Source organism: Hippopotamus amphibius, chromosome 17, assembly GCF_030028045.1.
Source record: "Hippopotamus amphibius kiboko isolate mHipAmp2 chromosome 17, mHipAmp2.hap2, whole genome shotgun sequence".
NCBI classification, from domain to species: Eukaryota; Metazoa; Chordata; class Mammalia; order Artiodactyla; family Hippopotamidae; genus Hippopotamus; species Hippopotamus amphibius.
Genome location: NC_080202.1, coordinates 453,098 through 473,423, shown reverse-complemented (window position 1 = coordinate 473,423; position 20,326 = coordinate 453,098). Strand labels below are relative to the sequence as shown.

The window sequence follows — 20,326 nt, the reverse complement described above, 5'->3', positions numbered from 1 at the left end:
GAATCACGCCCTGGATTCAGAGAGCTTTCCCACCAAGAAGAACATCCCCTTGCCTTCCCTGCGCAAGAAAAGATTCTCCTGAAAAAGTGCTGTGGAGGGAGGGTGGGCGGGAGCAATCACGACCCCAACACACGAAGTCGCCTGCGCCCACTAACGTCTCAGGCGGACGGCCTATCACACCGTTCGTGCCGCCCACTTCCCAGAAAAGTAAAAGGAGAAAAAAAAAAGGCACGGTCATGAGGAGAGGGCTGGGTGCACGACGGGGCCCTGAGTGGGGACAGTGAGGAGCCTGAGACGTCGGGGGCAGGGGCTACGCCCTGGGGGCCTCTGCAGCCTGGCTTCGAGCCGCCGGCCCTGCACAGGCGCGTGTGGGAGCACCGCAGGCGTACACGTGGACACACCGGGACCGGGCGCTTGGCTTTGTTTCTTGGACCCCAAATGTCTTCTGTTGCTGACTCATGAAATGACTCTCTCAACAGTTCTCTCCCTGCTGCTACTTAATCATCTTCCTAACCAATTATTCCAAGCTGCTCACTTTCCTAAAACCCGAAGTCACTCGTCTCTGCCAAAAAGCCAGAGCCGCCCTGCCCATTACCACAGACATTCACCCTCCAGGCCACAGTCGCAGCTGCCACAGACGTCCCCCCACAGCTCTGAAGACCTCCAACAAGAGTGCCCACCACAACCTGGCCTCAGCAGCTATCCCAGCGCACAGGGAAGGCCACAGAAATCCCTCCCCCAAATCAGCAGCACTGCCGCTCCAATCCCCCCAATCACCTCCTCCCATCAGTGAAAAAGCTGTGTGCGTGCAGAGGGCTGGACAGGTGCACCACGTGGACGTAAAACCTCCCGCAGCCTCCTCTGTTCACGAGCCGTGGGTCCCCCCTCAGCAGCTGCGGGCACCCTGGGGAGGCAGAGAGAAGACCGTGGGTTCTCACTAGGTTCACAGGCACCAGACCCAGGCGGGCAGCGGATCCCTCCTCTGCTGTCCACTCAGCACTCAGGAACTGGGAAGGAAGGAAAGCACACGGGATGGCCCCAGGGACACCATCACTGTGCACTCGCTGCGCAACCCAGTCACCAAGTCCTCTCAGTCTGGTCTGCAAGTCAAAGAGCGAGAATTTCTTGAATGTTTATGACAGAAACTCAAGCGCCAGAGTCAAGGGGGATGGCAGACTGATTCCCCACCAGGTCAGCCAACAGGTGCCGAGCTTCTCCCACACCGCACGTATTATTTAAGGTCCCCTCTATGCAGGCAAATAGCAGGCTCTGCCTTGAAGTGCTCACTGCCCTGTAGAGGGAGACGCACATGGAAACATGCATCCTGGGGACAAAAGACAGAGGAAGGAAATCAGGTCCGACCTGGACCCACCTGGGCGTGGTGCCTGTGTCTTCTCTTGGCTCCTGTGAGTAATTCAAGGTTACGTGGCGAGCCTTCCCAGCCCACCTGGCAGGTATCTATCTGTTCCCTTCTACCGAATTCTCTGGTACCCACTTGTTCTTGTGCGTCCTCTAACTTCTTTCCTCTTCAAGGCTTGGGCCACCAGGTGACAGATTCTAACACTGAAAGCACAGAACATCTGCCCTACCCCAGACTCAGGCCCCCATGTCAGCAGTTAGCCCTTCCCTTCAGGACTAGACCACCAGCAATCTGCTTGCCCCACACCTACTGGTGAACCCCTCCTGTGAGGGGTTTCTCCAGCCACAAATGGACACCTGGACCAGGTCATCTCCAGGAACCTCTGCTCTTCATCCCAAACAGCCTCGTAACTGACCACTGGCCTCCATCCCGCAGCGGTTCCACACTGGGAAGTGACCCAGGCCAGCATGAAGGGCGGCAAACGAGAAGAGCTACCCGAGGCAGAACACTGCACTTTCCAACAGACACCAGGCTCAGGGGTTCTTAACAAGCTTGAGTCTCCAAGCTCCTCCTCAACTCAGTTCAAAGGTGGGGAACGCAGCGAAGGATTTAAAGTTCGGACACGGGTTTCCAGGGAACAACATTCGTACACAAGGATGCTTCATCCTAATGCGTGACGTCTCCCGCGTCCCAGTGAGTCACTCTTGAGGGAAGAAGGCATGTGACACTTGTTTCACCGCTGACCCTGACCGTTTGACACCAGGGCTCTGCTGTGAGTTGGGAGAAGTTCCCAGTCCCAACTGGGTTCATCTTGCCCTTCCTTACTCACTCACTGTAACATTTCCAAGTAACTTGAAGTTGATCCAAAGATGCTGTAGGGCAAACGGCCTGCAGGAAGCCCAGAGGCAGAGCTCGGGGTCCTCTCTGCACCATCCCCTCGTGCTGTCATCCACACCCCCTCCCAAGACACGAAACACGCCTCCAACTAAGGAAGCCCCCACATACATAATACACATTCACAGACTGTATTTTATCTGCAATGCACTTGAGTCACTGAGGAATTAACTGTTACAACATCCCTCCCAAAGAGGTGAGAATGACACGTAGTTGTCATCATTAAGTAAAGAGAGGGTAAAGAATTCATCTACAGCCCAAAATCTAGAAAATTAAAGCAGGCAGGAGTAAAATGCCTCAACACCCTAGAATCACCTTCTAGATGCCCCAGCTGGTGCATGACTCTTGAGCTCCCTCCCCCAGGCTGAGCCAATCCTGGCAGCAGCCCACTGAGGAGTGGGGGTGGGCAGACTGGCCCACCGAGTTGCCAGTAGCCCCTTCCTGCCTCCCAGGCTACTCTCCACTTTTCCTCATGAACATCAGGCCTCAGAGTTTACCTAGAAAGATGGGTGTTGTTCACGCATCGGCCAACACTGGCAAAGCATTTACCACTTTTGCAAGTTTTTTTTAAAAGTTCATTATTTTGGAAAACTAAGTTAATTAAAATGGTCAACACAGAAGAGGTGCCTTGCTCGTGCAGGCTAGTGGACAGGGCCTTCAGTCACCTGGATGATTCTGCCTCAGAAGGAAGTCTGTCCAGTCAGGGCATAATCTTTCCTGCGGGGGTGCGGTGGAGGGGTTGGTGAAGGAGGGGTGGGATTATCCCACAACTTCAACTAAAGTAGCACCAGACTGTATCAGTTTTAAAATCTGTATCAAGTTTCTGTGCAGAATTCCACTAAAAGACAGCAGTCTTCCAACCTGGCTGTGACAGCACCAGGAGAGCCCAGTGGAACACGGTGCATCCATAGGGCCCAAGGGTGGCTTCCACTCTGTAACAACCCCCATCTTGCTCACAGGCTAACCTAAGGATGAAAACACTTCCAAGTTCAAACTTATGTTTTAAAACTACCATTTTTACCACAGCAAGCACAGGACTGGAGAAGAACAGCTGAGCAGAGGAGGGGAAGGAAGGAAACCCAGGCTCTCTGTGGGCCCACCACCACCATGAGGTTCCTGTGGAGGGAAATCGGGCAGGGAGGAGGCCCTGCTCAAGGCCACTCAGTCAGAAGGAGCGGAACAGGAGTAAAACCCATATTTACTGGACCCCAAACCAACACCTTCTCCCTACGCCCTTCAGGTTCCCAGCACCCTGACACAGCAGGCCTGCCTCCATGCCCTGGAAGTGAAACCGTGTGGAAAAGGACGAAGGCCAAAGCCAGACCGAACACATGACAGGTTGAAAAATAAACCTGAAGACCTGAGACTAATCCACAAAGCATCAGACACAGGGAAACTTCCCTGCCTCTTGGACAGGCAGAGGCTGACTATTGTTCTGATCTGTACACATCTCTAAATGCACATCCACACACCTGGACCGCAGCCTGAACTTAGTTCATTCAGCTCAACGAGCTGGAAGGAACATGGGAAACCCCTAGAGCTGCCAGTCTGTAGCTACAGACAAACCTGAGGGGTGGGCAGGAGGCCAAGAGCCCAGCCTGGCCCGCAGCCAGCGCCACTCCCCTCACCACACACAGACGGCAGGCGGGCTGAGCCGCCCGTCACGAGACATGGCGGACAGTGGGACCAGCAGGGGAAGGACCCCCGCTACTCTCCCAGGAGGCGTCTCACCAGTTCACAAAGCCCAGTTCTGTCACTCATAAGTTGAGTGATGCCACCATCTCTCGGGGCCTCAGTTTCTTCCGTGAAATGAAATAACAATATCTATCAAGCAATGCTGCTGTGAACATCACGTTAGAGGTCGTGCCTGAAGAGCAAACACAGATCACCAGGCTGAGCCCACGGCCCCGCCACAACCCTGTGACCAGCAGGATGGTGGCCAAGGCCCCCTCTCCTCCCAGAAGACTTCTCTGACTCCCCAAACCACCCACTGCATTTAATCCTCGTGTTTATGTGGTTCCCAACAAGCTGTGAGCTTCACCATGAGAGGCACCTCCATTTGGCCATGTGTCCTCCCCCCCATGGCTCTTTGCCGCAGACACAACAGCCACCGTGGTTACTGATGAAGCAGATGCATGGGCCTGCCTAGGAACGCTCCAACCAAGGAGGAGGAGAGCCAGTGCTCAAAGCAGGGCTCCTCAGATGTCTGTGCTTCTTAAAATCGCAGGGAGTGGTTATTTAAACTGTGCCTACCTGGGCCTCGCCGTCAGGAGGTTCTGACGCAGGGGACGTGATGGGGGCTTGGCTGCAGAGGAGCAAGAGAACCTCAGAGACAGTCCCCACTGGCAGCAGGGCCACGCTGAGTCCCTCCCCGTGCTCCCCTGGGGCCCAGCTTCACTGAGAATGAAGTGGGCAAAGGTCCTGGGATCAAGGCAACCTCCGGGACTCGGTCCTACAGGAAGAAAACTGTAAAGGAGCCAGAACCCTGACCTGTTAGCACTCAGTATCCTCTGCAGAGCATTCAGACCAAGCCCACCACTTCACAAGCGGGCACAGACCCCAAGAGTGACTCCTCTGGCTGGAGCATCTCGTCCTAGGGGACGGACAAACCACAACTGCCCTCGAACAAGGCACTAGCCAAGAGCTAAAAGTCTTCTCCCTACTACTGTGTAGGGATGTGAAACACACTGAAGCCCTTGCAGCACAGCCCCTGTGAAGGCGTGTAGCTTGGTCCGTCCTGACTTTCCAGGAACCTTGGGGCAGAGAACAGGGAGATGCCCCCCACACCTGCCGCGGAAGCATGGGCAAATCCTCTGCACGGTTCCCACAGAGGAGAGACCCAGGGTCAGTTTGTTTCAGAGCAGATACAGTTCAATGGCATTAGACCTTCCTGAATTTTTTTTAAGTGGGGAGATTCTGTCTGGGACTTCACGGTGGTCCGGGGATTAAGACTCTGAGCTTTCAATGCAGGGGACCCAGATTGATCCCTGGTCAGATCCCACATGCTGCAACTAAGACCCAGCGCAGCCAAATAAATAAATACTTTTTAAAAAAATAAAAAATAAAGCAAGGAGATTCTGACATATGCTCCGACATGACTGAACCTCGCTAAGTGAAACGAGGACATTATGCTAAGTGACATGAGCCAGACACAGACGGACAAATACCATATAACCCCACTCACAGGCGGTCCCTGGAGTCCTCAAATCCATAGAGACAGGAAGTAGAAGTGTGTGTGGTGGAGGCTGGGGAAGGGAGTGGGAGCGAGGGTTTAATCGGGACCGAGTTTCAGCCTAGGAAGATGGAAAGAGTCCTAGAGAGGGACGGTGGTGATAGTTGCACAACAATGTGAACGTGCTTAGTGCTACTGAACTGTAATCTTAAAAATGGTTAAAATGGTAAATTTTGTTGCATATATTTTACCATAGTTTAAAAGCAAACGACAAAAACAAAAACATCTTTTTGCCTGGCTTCCAGGAGGAAAAAGGAAGAGAAGACAAAATCAAGAGACCAGGCTGCCAGAGCGCATCAGGCACAGTCCCCCCTTGCAGCCCAGTGGTTCCACCTGAAACTCGGGGGCTTGCTTCCCCTCTGAACGGGGAGCTTCTCCAGGAAAGCCTTCTCGTGAGCCCAGCACCTTCGCTTCACATCAGTCCCCAAACGCTCAAGGAAAGTGGCAGAATTTGGTACACGAACAGGCAGAGCACAGAGGGAGAAACAAAAGCAGAGGAGAGAGGCAGCAGCCTGGGTTTCTAGCCCCTTCACCCTGTCCACTCCTGGAGAATCAGAGGCCCAGCCAAGCTGCTCAGGCGCCCACTTGTCTGTGAGGCTGCCCTGAGCCCACCTCACCTCGGCTTGCGTTTGGGAAATTTTTTTTCCTTTTTTGGGCAATTTGCCTCTCCTCCACACCCACCAGTTACAGGGTATGTGGGTGTATCGAGAAAGAAATTTCCCAAAAAAGGAAAAGTGATTCCCGAAGGTTAGTCCCTTCTCAGAGCCGCCTGGAAGAGAAAGGCAACAGTCACCCCTGGAGCCAAACTAGCCTGAAGCCCCAGACCCAGTGGAAGACCCCAGGCAGGAAGGCCTCTCAAAGCAAGGCGCTGACCCAGGGACGCAGCCCTCCTCCTCTTCCGGGCCTTCCAGCCACCACCATGCCCCCTGGGTCCCCACGCTGTGCTCCGGAGCCCCCTGGAGCAAGTTCTCCCTTCTGCTGAGGAACCACTAAGAGCTTCGATGCGAAACGCACCTAATCCCTCTCCCAGGAGCACCCATCCCACCTCTTCCCCACGCGGAAACAGAAATCCTGCAGCAAAGCACTGACAAAGTTGATTATTTCAACCCAGCAAGTATTTATCATATCCCAGGTCAGGCAATGCAGAGGTACCGAGAACTATCAGGGGCCCAGCAAGGAAGAAAAAAGGCATAATCCAATTGGTAACTTAACATTTAAGCAAATGAAAACAAATAGTAATATTGTATAAAAGTCCTCGTAACAATTTGAAACAAACTGTGACTAAGTGTTAAGGGCCCAGCCATTGCGACAATGTATTACAGGCAGTAGATCAGCTCGGAGGCCAGGCGGGGAGCTGAAGCTAAAGGTGGCAGCAGCGCAGGGTCAGCAGTGGCCAGAGGCTGCTCAGAGCTGCTGCTCTTGGAGACCAACACCAAGATGGGCCCATCGTACAGGCAGGAGGCCTGAGCTGCCCTGAACTGCCACAGGAAACAGTGCCCATCTGCTCCCTGGCTGAGAGCCACACAACAGCTCTGCTGGGCCTGTGGTTGCCTGATGTGCAGAAATACCCCCCAGAAACCCTCCACACCAGGAACAAGTCCACGCCTGGTACACACCATCCCAGCCAGCAGGCTACCTCTGCCCCATCACCTCCCTCACTCACAGGAAATCTGATGGGTAGGTCCTTCTAAACCTCTTAAAAATGGGGATGAGAGCAAGTCAAACATTTTAATTAAAAAAACAAACAAACAAAAAAAACTGTACATAAGCCACTGACCAGGTCCCACAGCATCTCTCAGCCCAGCACTGTGGACGTGGGGCCGCGTGGCCGCCCGTACGGGGCTGTCCTGTGCTCCACACTCTGTTTGGCAGCTCCCTGCTCCACCAGCTAGGTGCCAACAGCACCGTGCACCCTCGTGCAGTTGTGAAGCTCAGAGACGACTCCAGACATTGCCAGGCGGCCCCGGGAGGCACAGGTCCCTAGCTGAGGACCAGGGCTCTACTTCTAGGTACTCAAAGAGGAAACTTCTGGCACGACTGGGACTCAGTTCACAAACAAGTCTGCACACATGGCCCCTGCTCCAGGTAGGAGGCAGGAGTCTAGGCTTCAGGAAAGCTGGCCTCTGGGTTGGGGAACAGCCATGACGCAGAGCACAGGGTGGGAGAGGCTGCTCTAGCCCCCACAAGAAGAAGCCCACCCGCGAGCTCCCATGGCAATGGCCACCAGCACTGACCATCGGGCTGCTGGCACCTGACCACCCCTTCAGCAGCCTTCTTGCACATGCGGCCTGGAGGCTTCCTCAGAACTTCCCCCACGGAGCCTTCCTAACACAACAGGGAAAAACGCTTTAAAGGTATTTCAACACAACTGCTACTGTTTCCTGTTACTCAGAGAAATGATGCCCTTTCACCCCAGGAGGGGCCGTGTACCTGCACCACAGTCTGGGCCACAGAGCAGCACTGGTCAGTCTCTTCAACCCCACGGACATCTGCCAGAGTGACCTTGGCCCAGTCCCTCCACTCTAGGCACCCCGAACGCCCTCTCTGCAGCCCTGGTTCTCCCGGGCTCCCTCCCTCTCCATGGCTGGCACGTCCCACCTCTGCCCGAGCAGCACAGGATGGGCAGGTTGTGGGGAGACTGGAAGGCGTGGCTGGGTGTCGCCCACAGCTCAAGGTCCCGGTCGTGCAGGAGCAGCTCTCTGAACAGCGAGTGCTGTGCATCTGTGCCCAGTGGCCGCCCCTGTCCCTGTGCACTGAGCTGTACCAGACCCCAGCTGGACCTAAAGAAAGATTTTCTGACCAGAATCATCAGTCTCCAAGTTGAGTCCAAGGAACTCTGGTTCACGGCCCGGGCCAGCCTGGATGTCATCCAGTGACCTTCAAGGCGCTTCCTCTATGGTTAGTTTTTGCAGGACATAAGAGCAGTCAGCCAGGCACAGGGAGGACAAAAGTAAACCTCCAGATGTGCCGGAGCCCAGCTCCCACCCCAGGGCGCCTGCCGGCGTGACGGCCAAGTCAGGAGAACACAGAGCACAGTGCTGAGTTGCCTAAGGAAATTCAGGTGAATCCGCTCCTCTGCTTCTACCTCTAGCAAATTCTACCACCCCCTGGTGCTGTCAACCCAGTCTCCTCAAACGACTCTGAACCACAGATGCTTCCATGGCAAAAACCCCCTACGGCCATCCAAGCTGTACAAATATGCTCTCAGAAAGAATGAAAAATAAGAAAATTCCTTTTTAGAAGGAACCAATGAGACAACAGTCAATACAGAACTAGGTACCACACCTATTCACTCCCTCCCTAGGTCTCATACCTATTAACTCGTCCCAGAAACAAAATAGAAAACACATTGCATCACAAAGATTAGGACTCCGGGTGGAAATGGAAGCACCAACAGCCTGGTCATGCATCAGCTGTGATAACCACCAAACACGCAATGTCCCAACAGACAACACGGTGCTCTGCTCACACGTCGGGGGCCCTGCTCTCCCCGCTGCAGCAAGGAAGGACTCTGAAAGCGGTGGGGTCCTGGGGGCAACCTATGTTTCACGGTGTGAATGGCTGTGCTGGGACACCCTGGCTGAGTGCCCAGAACACTAACCCTGTGGCCAGAAGACCTCTGAACATCAAACAGGATGAGTGACACCAACTCTGACAACGGACCCGAGAGGAGCCCTGGCTCACCGCGCGTGGGTCTGTGCACTCAGCCGGCACAGCCTGCCCAGGGCCGCCCCACCTGCCCCGCAGACCCGCAGCCTGCTCCACTTCTCTCTACCTGGGGGCTCCTACCACCCTGAACAGAAGTGACTTCCTGCCTCCCTACTGACTCTCTGGCCACCAAAAGTGCCTCAAAGCAAAGGTCGAGGCTGTGAGGGCCGCTGCAAGCAGCTGCCACACATTCTTCAAAACTTCCAGGCCCCTCAGCAGAAGTGGAAGCAAAAGCTTCGCGCTCACAGACAAGACCGACACTGCCACAACAAAGGGGCCAGCAGGCGCCTGGTGAAGGCCAAGGCCAGGGTGGGGAGGGACTGAGAAGGACACTCACCATCTCATCCAGGGCGTAGCGCAAAAGGCCGTGCTCGTAGAGGATGAAGAACCGGCGCTGCCATTTCTGCAACAGAACACAGAGGAGGTTAGGAGCGTTCTGGCCCGTCTCCGTCTGCCAAGCCCCTGCACCCGACAAGCCCGCCTCTGAGGCACACGGGCTGCACAGCTTCCATTTCTGGAGCCCAGGGGTGGAAGAACAGTGCCTCATCAGCCAGGATTGGGCCAGGGGAGAGGCCCAAACCCAGTGCGTTTCCAGTTACTGACATTTTAAACGACACCTGGTCTATTTTAATCTGCAAACTCCTCAGGAGCAGAGGCAATGTCTTGGTCACCTTTTTGAATTCTTTATGTACCCAGAACAGAGCTTATTACATAATATGTGTCAATATTTATTTGATGAATTACCTGACATGATATGGGATAACCTGAGAATGCCAAGCACTGATTCCCCACTCCTGAAAAAATCTGGAAAAATGGTATAAAAAGGTTGTTCCAATGACCCACAAGGAGTGTGAGAAAGGGAAAAAGCCAGTCGGGCTCCAGTAGTCACTGAAGAGCACAGAAGTAACAAAAATAAAGCTGGGGAGGAGGGAGGCCAGTGGAACAACTCTGATGTCCAGGAAGGGAATGACCGGCAAAGGGGGCCCCTCGCTGCCCTCCACCCAAAGGCCAGCCACCGGGGGCCAACGGAGGTCCAATGGCACTGACAGTGGAACAGAAAGGCCCTTCCTTTTGGGTGGGGGGTGGCGGGACATGTCTAGAACGAAAGACTGTTGGTCCCCACATCCCAAAGATCATCCTGAAGTTCCATGACCTATTTTCAACATTTCCAAAAGCCCCCCAAAATTCATACTTTTACTGGCAATAAGGCCACAGGAACTAACTAAAATATCATGTCTCTCTGCTTTGGGCCAGAATTATATCATTTATAATAATGATTTTCCCATCATAGGCTGGAAATGGCAATTCTGTATGATCTAAATACAAAACAGGAAAGAGGGCTGCTCCCTGGTTACTACAGCCACTGGAACAGTCACCCCTCCTGTCCTCACGCCTGCATGGCAGGAACAAGGCACCCATGAGGCCTTGCGAAGAAGACCTGTAGAAGGCTGGGCCACCTGGACTCTTCCCGAGAAATGTTTCCAAGGCTCCTATTTGTTGTTGCTAAAATTAAAACCCATTCCAGAAGGAAGCCCGAAAACCCCAGATACAGAGCAAGTTCTGTGGAGTACCACGGCCCCACCCCAGAGTATGACATGCAGGCTGGGGGCAGCAGAGACCCAGAGGCAGGGCAGAGGTCCTCAGGGGAGCAGGGGATGGGAAGAGGACAGGCGGCAGTACCTGGAGGAGGGCACGTGCAAAAGGACAGCACATGCAAAGTGTTTTAATTGGAGTCAAGGTCAAAGGGGTCCTGACAGAGGAATAAGCCACTGCTCCAGGATGATGCTGGCTTGACGAGCTCACTGTACCAGCTCAGACCTGGCCAAGCAGCAGCCTTTGTCCAGAGGACCCACACAGGACGGGTGCCCAGAAGAAACGGGACAGAAGTGAAGTTGGCCCTCAAGGCCCACCTCCCTTCACTCCCGCTCATCTGCTGAGCCCCCATCCGGGGAGGACGGGAGGGGAAAGAGGGAGCCACAGGAAGCAGGACCTTGGCACTGAAGGCACTGGGAGCCTAATTACCACAATGCAAATATGTGCTGGACTGTCTTTTGGCCTTGTCCATTTAACTGTTTCTAGAATCGAGCTGACCCACAAAATAGGCAGCACCTTGAGAGCGCCACCTCTTTTGAATGAAGCAGGTGTAACTACTGGGACCTGAGAGTTCACCGAATAGGAGTTCCCTGCTGATCCTGCCATCCCAGGATCCACCGTTCAACCCCCCATCTCCCTCTTCCACTCGGTCAACTGCCGTAGGTGGGCTCCTCTCTTGGAGAATTCTCCATCCCAAGATTTCACTCTGATGCGCTTACCCGAGAGCGGTGCACTGGGTTATCGAAGTCAGTCCCATCTGGAGCCAGGAGCAGCCAGCCACCATAAATGGGTTTTGCCTGGAGGAGAAAAAGGAGGGCAGGTCATCCGCGGCCTTGGACAGGTTCAGTGGTCAAGTTAATGAGCCACTGACAAGCCCTTGCTGAGAACCCACCTCGCCTCCGCGTGCTCCGTGAAGCCCCTTCCCCAGCCCCAGGCCGCGCTTCCAAGAGAGATGCTGGCGAGCAAGAGGCTTGCGGCACCCGATGCGGAGAGGGCAGTGCAAACCCAGAAGGAGTCTGAAAAACTGCAGAGCACAGGCACTCCTAAGAAGCAGATACCTCCTCTCGAGTTCCTGATCCAGCCCCGAGGATCAGGGGAAAATGGCATTTCTTTCGTAACCATGTGAGCGCCCATATGTGCGGGCACGAGGGATGTCATGTGACCGGCACCGTCGCAGCCCCTCATCCTGATGGTATAGGACAGGGCCTGGGAGCAGAGACGCACTGGCCACAGAATCATCAACTCGCGGGTTGCATGACCTTGGGCCGAAAATCCTTCGAGTTCCTATCTTCCTGTTTGAAAGGTGAAAGTGATGATAATTATACCTACACGTTGTGAAACTCATGTGAGGACTGATGAGATGATCCACGTAAAACACAGCTCAGCACAGGGATGCAAAATAGTGCGGCCGCTGGGGAAGACAGTCTGGCAGTTCCTCAAAAGGTGAAACTCAGAATTCCCCATGACCCAGAGTTCCCCTCCTAGGTATACACGTGCCCAAGAAAACTGAGAGCAGGTGCCCATGTAAATACCTGGACGTGGACACCCACAGCAGCTCTATGCACAACAGCCAAAAGGTAGAGACAAGCCCAAAGTCCACCAGCAGAAGAACGGCCCATCCACACAATGGAATGTCATTCAGAAATAAAAAGGCATGAAGTACCGACACGCTGTAACATGGCTGAACCTTAGAGACGTTATGCTAAGTGAAAGAAGACAGACACAAAAGATCACAAATTGCATGATTCCACTTACATGAAAGGTCCAGAACAAGAAAATCCATTGAAACAGAAAGCACATGAGTGGTTGCCAGGATGTGGAAGGAGCAAGAAATGGGCAGTGGCTGCTGACAGGTGTGGGGCTTCTCTGGGGGTGATGGAAATGTTCTAGATTAGACAGTGGAGTTTGTTGCATTTAACTTGTATGCTAAAAATTACTAAACTGTATGCTTTAAAAGAGTGAATTTAGGGACTTCCCTGGCGGTCCAGTGGGTAAGACTCCATGCTCCCAATACAGGGGGCCTGGGTCCGATTCCTGGTTGGGGAACAAGATCCTGCATCCATGCCGCAACTAAGAGCCCGCACGCCGCAGCAAAAATCCTGCGTGCCACAACTAAGACCCAGAACAGCACAAATAGATTTTTTTTTTTTAAAAAGAGTGGATTTTATGGTATGTGAATTATCTCAAAAATTGTATGATAAAAAAACTTGAGCACAGTATTTGGCCTAAAAGTACTTAATAAATGCTGGCTATTTCTGTATTTTTTTATAACCAAAGAGTGCCCCCTGTCCCCCAAGACCCTAGCAGTAGGAGGTCAACAGGAGTTAAAACCTGAAGACATGTACTCAGGCTCCACCTCCCTTTTAACCACACCCGGCTCCTGAGAAAGGGGTGGCAAAGGCAAACCAGGCCAATGTGTCCACTGCCCTTTGGAGGGCAGCAACACAAGCGAAAGCCCAAACCCTCTGCCTGCTATTACACACACAGACTCTCTCGGGGTGAGCCTAGGAGTTCTCTCAGCACGCCTTTTATGCAACATTTCCAAATAGGGAGGCCCTGTCATACCACCTCATTTTGAAAAGCTGTGGAATCTGTGACTCACAGAGGGAAGGTCACTTGTCAGAGGTCACAGAGCATGTGGGGTGAGCCTCTTTCCTTGGCTCCTGCAGGGTCCTCAGGCCCCCAGGGGAAGCACTGGCTTTTCCCCATGAACAGAAAGAGGGACTTGGGGCAAGGGGTATGGAGTGGACTGAAGGAAGAAACGAGACTGGCTTTGACAAAACATGGGAGTGGGTGCTGGCAGAGGACCAGGAGTTCAAGGGACAGGACCCAGAAGGACCATGGAGTGTGTAGAAGGACATGCTGCCTGGGAAACCAGCAGCAAAGAGAACAGAGGTTTGTTTTCTCAGCAAACACAGCGGCACCCAGCATCCACCAGGCAGGTGAGCACACTCAGACTCTCGGCACCACTCAGAGACGTGAACACAGGACAGAGAAGTCTGTGCTGGGGGATGACCCCATGTCCCCAGCCAGGTGACTCCCTACATGGCCGCTGGGCCTGCAGTTCCCTGACCTGTGAAATCATGAGGTTAGACTCCTCCTTAAACCCCAGGGCCGTGTCTCCCCCGTTTCTGTCTGGCTTTGATCACACACCACCCTCCTTGTTTCTGGTTGCAGGGTTTTGGGGTGACTTCACATCATCAACTACACCTACCTGTCCTTCCCTCAAAAGGGGCAGTGGGAGGCCTGGGACCGGCACAAGTCCCTCAGAACCTGGCCCAATAAGCATCGTTATTCTCTCAACAAACACATACTCGGGGAGCCTGCCACCACCCACCTCACTTGGCCATGACTTCCTTATGTGGATCATCCCAAGGCCACCCCTCCCCCGCCCCAGGTCATCCTGAAAGGTGGGAAGGCTGGGCCAGTAGAGGGCACGGGGCAAGAAACAAGTGCTCTAGCAGCCTGGGAAGTGGGTGACATTCCACAAGAGCATTTACCAAGGCAAATCCATAGTGACAGAGGGCAGACGGGGTTGCCCATGGCGGAGGGGATGGAAGGATTGTGGGGAGCGACCGTTACAGGGCGCAGGGTTTCTTTTGGGGGCGATGAAAGCGTTCTAAAATTGACAGCGATGCTGGCAGCACATCTCTGGGAATACACTAAAATCATCACACTGTACACTTTAAATAGGTCAATTACGCATGGTATGTCAATTATATCTCAATAAAGCTGTTTTTTAAAAAATCACTTACCAAGGCCTATGTCAGGCAGTGGGGAAGCAGAGGTAAATAAGAACTCCACGGGTTCACAATGAGTCCTTCTCCCAAAGCCAAGAATAGCCAAGTCTAAGCTCTACGGAAGGCGGGGGGCAGGGGGCTGAGGGGGGCGGGGGGTTCACGATGCAAGTTTTCAAGTGACTCTGTGCTCTGTGCCCCGCCCCCAGCCAGATTTGGGAAACTTCAGTCAAAGAGACAGGGACAAAAGTTTCCAAGGGCAATGAGCTGGTGCCCTGGTTTGCAGGAAGGGAGCTAGGACATGCCGACAGCGTCCAGAGGGGAGCACGAGGCAGCAGCCGGGTCTGCCAGGGCCAGGAGTGGGGCAGAGGACTAACAGGGCTGACCTGGTGCCCACTGCTGCGTGACAACGAGAACCTCCAGATGTCCATCGCTCAACACTAGGGTCGTCAGCAAACAAGAAGGTCCCTGCCACCCTGCAGTGCCAGCCAAGCAAGCAAACAGGGAACAAAGGATCTGTGAGAAGGAGGGCAGCCTGGGGCAGAGAGGACCCGCTGACACGGGCGCAGATGAAGCGAAGACAGAGGCAGGCCCGTCTGCCAGCGCAGAGCAGCTCGGCCACCCTCCTTCAGCTCGTCCGCGCCTGGAACCCCATCCACAGGCCCACTCTCTCAGGTAACCCCACAGGCACGGAAGGGCACCCCAGATGTGCTGCTGCTGCTGCTCCCACTATTTCGCAGACTGTCTAAAAATGGAAACAGCAGACCCAGCCGTGCCAGCACGTCCGGAAACGCCCACCACAGCCTCTGTCCCCACGGGAGAGGCGCACAAGGGAGACCGAGGTTTTGCGGGCAGCTCTCCTCCCTCGCTTGCCTCATCTCTTCTGGGACAGGGTGGGGCCTCCAACAGGCCAGAAGGTACCCTCTTCCTGGAAGCCCCCCAATAACCTGATGTACGGACTGTGGCGACCCCAAAGGCAGCTGGCACAGGAAGTGGGCTCTAGGAACTCTTAATGGTATGCAGCTTTGTTGCTGTTTCCTGGCTGGGTGGCTGGGGTTGTACTTTAAGGGGCAGGGGGACAGGAGAAGCAGGCGACTCTTGTCGATGCTCAGGACCCAGAGGATGAGACTGAGCTCTGTTTCGAGCAGGCCACCTGGGAAGAAGCCTACTGGTCCAGACCCCGTGCAAAAGTCACCACCTGAGAGCACCCGCTGAGCCTCTTCCCTTCCAGTTAACGTCAGCCTTGCCTCCCACACCCAATAAACCAGAGGCTGCACTTCCGGCTGATTTCTGGGAAGAGGCTGCTGGTGGCCCGGGCATTCTCCTCAGCCCAAAGCCCTTCTGAAAATGGCCACTTGGAATTTGTGCTTCAAGTTGGGGTAGATGACATGCTCCCTATGCCTCCCACTAAGTACAAATCAATCTCTGGACCCTGTATCGAAGACAAACCTAAGAAGACTCGAAAAGGGGAGAAGGCAGAGGGGCTGGGGACCTCAGGACCTGAGGAGCCACACAGAGGGATGCACCCTGGGTTTCTTTTTGCTTCACTGTCCCAGACCAGGGTCTGGAGGAGGGGCAACTTGGAAGTGCCAATGGGCAGAGACCAAAAAAAAAAAAAAAAAGCCCCAGTAAAGGCTCTACCTAGCCGAAGAACCAGAGAAGGGACGCCTTGGCAAGACAGAGAACTCTCAGACAACAGCTGTCCGACTTCAGCCGGCTACCACAGAAAAGAAACAGCCACAGCCACACCCCCACCTGCATCAGCAGAGGCCAGGCTTCCCCCTGCCCACTAAGAGGAGGTGTCCTACCAGGGAGGTGTCAGGTGGTCAGGTAGGGGGCTGGGACTTTCATCCCCGCCCAGCAGTAACAGGTCCCCTCCCTCTCCCTGCTGGGGCAATGGCAGAGGAGGACACCTGGAGAGCCGAACCCCACCCCCTGCCTCAAGTGTCCGTGGAGCCCAAGTGAGGAGCCAGACTTCTACTTTCACCTAAAAGTAAAAGGCAGCAGCCCTGCTTCCCCTGTTGGAGCAGTAGTAGAAAAAGCCGACTGAAAGAGAAGGGTCAAACACAACCTAGAGTCACCTTACATGACACAAAAATATCCAGGCTTCAATTGAAAAGTCACCATGAAACCAAGAACCAGGAAGGTTGCAAACTGAATGAAGGAAGACAGATGCCAACACCGAGGTGACAGGCATCTCAAAATTATCTGATGAAGATTTAAAGTAGCCGTGCTAAGTGGTCCAACAAGAAATTATGAACATGCTTGGAATAAACAAAAACACAGCCTAAGCAAAGAAACAGAAGCTATAAAGGCCAGATAAAAATTCTGAAACTGAAAAATACAATAACTGAAATCAAAAGCTCAATGAAAAAGAAAAAAAAAAAAAAAAAGCTCAATAGATGGGCTTAACAGAACGACGGGAACCTGGAATGAATCCGTGAGCTGGAAGACAAAAGTGCAGAAATTACCCAATCAGACAACAGAGAAAACAGACTGAAAAAATAAACAAATAAGAAAAGACCAGAGTCTTAGGGACCTATGGGATTATGACAAAAGATCCAACATTTGTGTCATCAGAGTCCTGGAAGGAGAGATGGGTAGGGTAGAATACATTCAAAGAGAGAATGACTGAAAACTTCCCAAATTTGGCAAGAGTGGTAACCTATAAATTCAAGAAGCTGAGTGAACTGCACGGGATAATTCCAAAGAAATCCACACCAAGACACAATAAAATTAAATTTCTGAAAACTAAAGCCAAAGAAGAAAATCCTGAAAGTAGCCAAAGAAAAACAACAGCTTTTGGATAGGAGAAACCAAATATAATGACTGGATTTAACCATGGAGGCCAGAAGGAAGTAGCACAAAACTTTTCAGGTGCTAAAGGAAAACTATCAACCCAGAATCCTGTGACCAGTGAAAATCTCTTTCAGGAACAAAAGAGAAATCAACACATTCTCAGACGAAGGATAACTAAGAGAGAAATAGTTAGCAGACCTATACCTATACTGAAAAAAATCACCATAGATAAATATTGAAATTTATAGTAAAAAAATAATAAAAAAAATTCTAAAATAGAAAGTTCAAGCAGGAAGAGAAATAAAAATCAAAGAAAACAAGAAAGAAAGAAAGAAAAAAAATATTATGGCCCTAACATATCAATAGTTATAGTAAATGTAAGTGTTCTAAATAAACCAATTAAGGGCTTCCCTGGTGGTGCAGTGGTTAAGAATCCACCTGCCAATGCAGGGGACACAAGTTTGATTCCTGGACCAGGAAGATCCCGCATGTCTCAGAGTAACTAAGCCCGTGCACCACAACTACTAAGCCTGTGCTCTACAGCCTGTGAGCTACAACTACTGAGCCCACGTGCCACAACTACTGAAGCCTACCCACCTAGAGCTCATGCTCCACAACAGGAGAAGTCACCACAATGAAAAGCCTGTGCACCACAACAAAGAGTAGCCCCCACCTGCCACAGCTAGAGAAAGTCCATACAGCAATGAAGACCCAGCACAGCCAAAGGGGGAAAAAAAAACCCCAACTATACAATATCTACAAGAAGCTCACTGCAAATATAATGATATGGGCTTGAAAGTAAAAGAATGGAAAATATACATCTTGCAAAGATTAATTAAATGAGAGCAGAGTTGATATATTACTATCAGATAAACTAGACTTAAAGTAAAGAAAATGGCCAGAGACAGAAAGGTTGATTCACCATGAAGACAAAGCAACCCTAAACATACAGGCACTAAACAACATAGCTGCAAAGTCTGTGAAGCAAAAACCGATGGAACTGAAAGGAGAAACAAAACCCACCATTATAGTTGGAGACCTCAACACCCCCTCTCGACAATTAATAGAACAACTAGACAGAAAATCAACAAAGATACAGAAGAAATACACCTTCAACCAATAAAATCTAATTGACAGTTATTAGAACAGTCCACCAAACAGCAGAATATACTTTATTAAGTGCCCACAGAGCACATACCATGATGGATCATAAAACAAACCTCACTAGATTAAAATATTTGAAATTACAGAGTATGTTCTCTGACCGCAATGAAACCAAACTAGGTACCAATAAGAAAAAGATAACAGAAAAATCTCCAAACTTTTGGAAACTAAATGATACCTTTCTACATAACCCATGGGTCAAAGAGGAAACCTCAAATAAAATTTTTAAAAATAATAATATAGGGACTTCCTAGGTGGCGCAGGGGTTAAGAGTCTGCCTGCCAATGCAGGGGACACGGGTTCAATCCCTGCTCCAGGGAGATCCCACATGCCAGAGAGCAACTAAGTCTGTGTGCCACAACTACTGAACCTGTATGCCACAACTACTGAAGCCCACAAGCCTAGCTAGAGCCTGTGCTCCAAAACAAGAGAAGCCACCAAAATGAGGAGCCTGCACACCACAATGTAGAGTAGCCCTCACTCTCCGCAACTAGAGAAAGCCCGTGTGCAGCAACAAAGACCCAATGCAGCCAATAAATGAATAAGTTTAAAAATAATAATAATATAGAAAAATTTGTGGAACACAACTAAAATAGTCCTGAGAGGTAAGATGCTTACATTAGGAAAGAGGAAAGGTTTCCAATCAATAAGCTCCCACCTCAAGAACCTAGAAAAAGTAGTACGAAATATACCCAACACAAGAAGGAAATAAAGAGCAAAAATCAATTAAATTCAAAGAAAAAAACCGTAAAAATCAATGAAACAAGAGCTGGTCCTTTGAAAAGATCAATTAAATTGACATATTTATAGCAAGACTGACATAGAAAAAGAGAGAAGGCACATTAAAATCAGGAATGAAACAGGAGATTTTATCATGGATTCTGCAGACATCGAAAAGATAACAAAGGACTACTACAAACAATTCTACAAACCTTAACTTGACAACTAAAAAAACAGACAATTTGAATGACCCTGTAACTATTAAGGAAACTAAATATGTAATTTTAAAATTCCCCACAAAAGAAATCTCCAGGCTCAGAGGGTGTTATTGGAGAATTCTACCAAATGTCTAAAGAAGAATTAACACCAATTCTACATAGTCTTTTCCAGAAAACAGAAGAGTAAGAGACACTTTCCAATTCATTTTATGAAGACAGTATTAACCAGATATCCCAATCAGACACACTACCAAAAAGGAGGACAAAAAAGAATGACTATGGACCAATATCCCCCATGAATACAGATGCAAAAATCAACAAAATATTAGCAAATAGAAGTCCACAATATATTTAAAGAATTATATACCATGACCAAGTGGGGTTTATTCCAGGGATGCAAGGCTAGTTTAATATTTAAAAATCAACCAATGTTATCCACTCTATTAACAGACTAAAGAAGAAAAACTCTGTGATCACATCAATTAACACAGAAAAAGCATTTGACAACACCCATTCATGATTTTAAAAAACAAAAACAACAAAACCTCTCAGAAAAGTAGAAAGAGAAGGGAACTTCCTCAACTGACAAAGAGCATCTACAAAAAACCTAGAGTGACATTATACATAACTGTGAGAGACTAAATGCTTCCCCTCTGAGATCAGAAACTAGGCAATGTTTTCCATTCTCAGAACTCTTATTCAACACAGTGCTAGAATATCTAGCCAGTGCAATAAGGCAAGGAAAGGAAATAAAAGGCATACAGATTGGGAAGAAAAAATAAAATATTTACAGATGACACAACTATCTATGTAGAAAATCACAAGGAATCTATTTAAAAAGAAAACAACAAAAACTCCTAGAACTAGCGAGTTCAACAAGGTTACAGTATATAAGATTAGT

General features: G+C 50.9%; 1 protein-coding gene across 13 annotated transcripts in view; it reads right to left on the bottom strand.

Annotated features, from left to right (window-relative positions):
* MPRIP (myosin phosphatase Rho interacting protein) overlaps positions 1 to 20,326 on the bottom strand; it is a 131,401-nt gene that overhangs the window by 86,112 nt on the left and 24,963 nt on the right. For all 13 annotated transcript variants that reach the window (XR_009049987.1, XR_009049988.1, XM_057715592.1 and 10 more), the window contains exons 2-3: positions 11,507 to 11,584; positions 9,532 to 9,597 (exon numbers count right to left, since the gene is read on the bottom strand). Coding sequence is in view for 11 of the 13 variants with exons in the window: in XM_057715592.1 (XP_057571575.1) it covers positions 9,532 to 9,597; positions 11,507 to 11,584 (144 nt within the window). In the remaining 2 variants the exon portion in view is untranslated. The remainder of the gene's footprint in view (positions 1 to 9,531; positions 9,598 to 11,506; positions 11,585 to 20,326) is intronic.